Source organism: Pavona decussata, unplaced genomic scaffold (assembly GCF_977016875.1).
Source record: "Pavona decussata unplaced genomic scaffold, jaPavDecu1.1 SCAFFOLD_28, whole genome shotgun sequence".
NCBI lineage: Eukaryota > Metazoa > Cnidaria > Anthozoa > Scleractinia > Agariciidae > Pavona > Pavona decussata.
In genome coordinates, this window is record NW_028145451.1 from 3,428,330 (window position 1) to 3,432,500 (window position 4,171).

Sequence of the window (4,171 nt, forward strand, 5' to 3'; positions counted from 1 at the left end):
AAGCCCCCGGCTTCTAAATAGGCTTCCTAGCCTTTAACACATTTAATCTTGTAAATAGTGTAGTAGGAATATTGTAATAGTAGGAATATTGTGTATCATCTTTGATGTATTTATGTTGTATTTTTTGGTTAATTGCAAAATAATTGAATTGAATTGAATTGAGTTAAATTCTGCGTTTGCCACACTCCAGTTGGCCATAACCAAAAAAAAAACCAAATACACAGTCGTGAGTCCAAGTCTCAACTGCTAAAAGGAAACACGAATTTCGACGACGAAATAATCCCTCTGTTATGGATACAGCTTTGAGTATAACGAATTCAAATCAAAATATTTTGGTCTGACTATACCGGCGTAGCAATTAACTGACCATTTACTTACCGACTTCCTCCGAACCGTTTGGACCTGCCATGACCAAGACTTAGAGCCAATAACCAGTTCACAAAGTCAGGGTTTTGCTCAGTATAATAATTCGAGTCCACATCGCTGGGATATGATTTGTATGAACAAAATAAGTAAAGGTTCAATAGTTTCCTATAACACGTGCACGCGTATTTTAATTATTTATGACGGTTAACAAAGAAATAACTGAGCATCAAGGCCGGATTAACGTGCCTTATTCGCATTGAAAATCATGAAAGGCACTGCACTGTTCGGTGGTAAAGAGAATGAAAATCAGGTGACTTCAATAAAAGAAATTAATAATTGTTAAAAGATAAAATAACTACAAAAAAATATATATGATTTTAATTCGATCATGTAAGAACATACTATAGACAAATCCCCTGACCAGCTTTATGAATTGACTAGAGTGGTCCCACAAGTGAGACCAAGGAATGTTCAGTATATCCTTTTTTTTTAATTTAAGAAATAAGAACAAACACTTTTGATTTCGATAGAAGACATCTAATATATAACCAGTCAAGGCTTAGAGTAATCACAACAGAACTTTGCTTTCAAAGCTGTAAAGAAATGAGATTTAATTTGGGAGCGAAAAAGGAAGGAGTTCGTCTTCAAATAACGCACTGGCCTGAAAAGACCACGACTTCAGCCGAGAACGAGGGAAATACGCGTTGACCTAGACTTAGAGTGGAATAATTACTCGGGCCTCAAGGCGGCACGAGTTAAGTGTTCGGTCGCGTTATCAAACTCTTTTAATTTTTTGGGGTGGCGATGGGCGGAGAGATAAGACTTCGGGCCACGAGTTAAGTTCTCGGTCTCTTTTTTTGTACTCGGGCGCCACGAGTTAAGTTTTCGGTCGCGTTATTAATTTTTATTTTTTATTTTTTGGGGGGTCGCGATGGTCCGGAACCCATTTTTAGACACAGTATGCCCCTTTATGGCATCCCACGTAATTATAACTCGGCACCTCACGTTCTTACTACAAAGAACGCGACCGACATCATAACTCATGACACGAAGTCTTATGCGTTAATCGATAGATACAGAGATATAGTGAAGCAATAAGTAACCACCAAATAAAATTGCATTATTTGCAGTATGAGTAAAATACAGGGGAAAACATTTGTTAAGTAGAATACCTTGTGCTTCATACGGGGATGCTTTAATTCCCGGGCTTTAATCCTTACGTTTTCACCTTTGATTTGGAGACAGAAACCATTCGTACATTGATTATGTTGCAATACGAACCGAGAGTCATGAATATCTGTATGACCCCGAGCATTGATGACGCTAACAACAATTTCCGGTATGATCGTTGTGAGGGCCACGTTCAAGTGTTCTACGCTTTATACTAAATGTTGGGGTGATCACTGACATTATATTAAAACGCAAACTTTTGCAAGTGTTTCCCGTCATCATTGTTCAAGTTCGGATATTTACAGGTTTGGACAACAATGATTTAAAGTGGTCATTAAGAATTTCCGAGATAGTTCTCTCTGGGAAGACACAAATGACTAAAAATATCAAGACGTTAGCATTCATAGAGAGACGTATCTCGGAAATTCTCAATGACTACTTTAAATCATTTCTGTCCAAACCTGTAAATATCTGGACTTGAACAACGATGACGGGAAACGCTTGCAAAAGTTTGCGTTTCAAAAAAATGCCAGTGATCACCACAAGATTTGGTAGAAAGCGTAGAACACTTTTAATTGAATGTGGCCTTCACAACGATCATACCGGAAACTGCTGTTAACGACATCATGGCCCGGGGTCACATGAACAGACGCGAAGAATCTCAATTTGTATATCTGTCTATTTTTATAGGGTCTTTTGTGCATGACAAATGTCGTTTTTCGTTTTTCCCTGTATTTCATTCTGATTGCAAGAAATGCAATTCTATCTGGTGGTTACTTATTGCCTCACTATAACTTTGTATCTATCGATTTGGGGGAATTAACGATGCTGGAGCTTATCACTGCCAAAAGATTGTAAGCTTACGCACCACGCAGTCAAATATTGCCCGAGTATAAGCACAGGGGGCCCATACAAACTATGTGACCGTTTGTATTTTGAATTTATAGAGGCAATGTATGGGAATATCGAAAATCCTCGTATTATCGTACTAGATTGCGATAGATATTCTCATTAAACATCAAAGTAAACGTAGTTTTACCTAAATGTTGTGTGTTGTCGTTCCTGAGGTTGAAGACGGCGATTTTAGCCATTTGAAGGGTTCGGCGTTGAACGTTCACTCGAGCGTAATAGAAGAGTGAGAAGGGAGGAAAACTTGTTTTGAAAGGGTTCCAGCGCCGGAGCGATTTTTCCCCCAAAAAACGCATCGCTCCGATTTCAAACTTCACAGCATAAAGGTCAAAAGATTTTCGATTCTTCTCGTACCTTCCAATCGAAAATCCATTCAAACGGCCCGGAGCTAGTCCTCGAAGAAAATCAAAATCCCACAGTATTCGAGCGAGTGGAATGCGTAGCAAAATGCTTACGTGCCAGCTACAAACCGTTCCGCTAATTGCCCCTTTCTGATTGGACGATGTTAGACAATGGCACGTACGCATTTTGCTACGCATTTCACTCGCTCGAATACTGTGGGATTTTGATTTTCTTCGAGGACTAGCTCCGGGTCGTTTGGATGGATTTTCAATTGGAAGGTACGAGAAGAATCGAAAATCTTTTGACCTTTATGCTGTGAAGTTTGAAATCGGAGCGATGCGTTTTTTGGGGGAAAAATCGCTCCGGCGCTGGAACCCTTTCAAAACAAGTTTTCCTCCCTTCTCACTCTTCTATTACGCTCGAGTGAACGTTCAACGCCGAACCCTTCAAATGGCTAAAATCGCCGTCTTCAACCTCAGGAACGACAACACACAACATTTAAGGTAAAACTACGTTTACTTTGATGTTTAATGAGAATATCTATCGCAATCTAGTACGATAATACGAGGATTTTCGATATTCCCATACATTGCCTCTATAAATTCAAAATACAAACGGTCACATAGTTTGTATGGGCGCCCTGTGGTATAAGCTGAAAACAGCTTCTTGTTGTTTTATAAAATCAATCAACAAATATTGCTAGATCTTACCGATTTCACTTTTCACTGCAAGAACAACTAGGGGACAATTTTAATGGTCGCCGTTTCTCGTGCATGCAGGGTATAATGGCTCATTTACCGTGGCCATGGCCACTTAGCCAATCATATTCGTAAAGTTACAATATACAATGATCCAGTTTTTAATTTTTAACGATTATTCCACTCGCGCTTGTTGGGGTATGAGATGTTAAATATAATCGTCTGATATCTAACAAGCGTGAGTGGAATAATTGTTATATTAATAACAATCAAGAATTATTGCTAGATCTTGCTGATTTCGCTTTGCAAGAACAACCAGAAAACAATTTAATGGTCGCTATTTCTCGGACATAGTTTAATGGCTCATATACCATGGCTGCTAAGCCAATCAAATCTCTGGAACTGCATAACACAATGATTCAGCTAGTCTTTCATAAAAAGCATATATATAAGAAATGCATTGAGAAATGTAATCGGAAAGTGGAACATTTAAAAGCTTAAAGAAAAGCTTTGAGAAGCAACTAGTGATCGTCACATTAAGGCAATCTTCTCGAGCGATTCGTCATCGTTTGCATTTTTATCTTTATCTTCACTGCTTTCATCCTGGTACAAGTTTTCCATAGTGGGTTGATTAAGAGTTTCGGGCAAAGTCATGACTCCGATAGCGGCCGCCACCGCGAGACCAG

At 39.0% G+C, this 4,171-nt stretch overlaps 1 protein-coding gene across 1 annotated transcript in view; it reads right to left on the reverse strand.

Moving 5' to 3' along the window:
* Positions 1–3,551: 3,551 nt before the first annotated feature.
* LOC146485149 (organic cation transporter protein-like) overlaps positions 3,552–4,171 on the reverse strand; it is a 12,943-nt gene continuing 12,323 nt past the window's right edge. The window contains exon 10 of the mRNA XM_085104134.1: positions 3,552–4,171. This exon is cut by the window's right edge and continues 37 nt beyond it. Within this exon, the coding sequence (XP_084960260.1) occupies positions 4,017–4,171 (155 nt within the window). The 3' untranslated portion in view covers positions 3,552–4,016.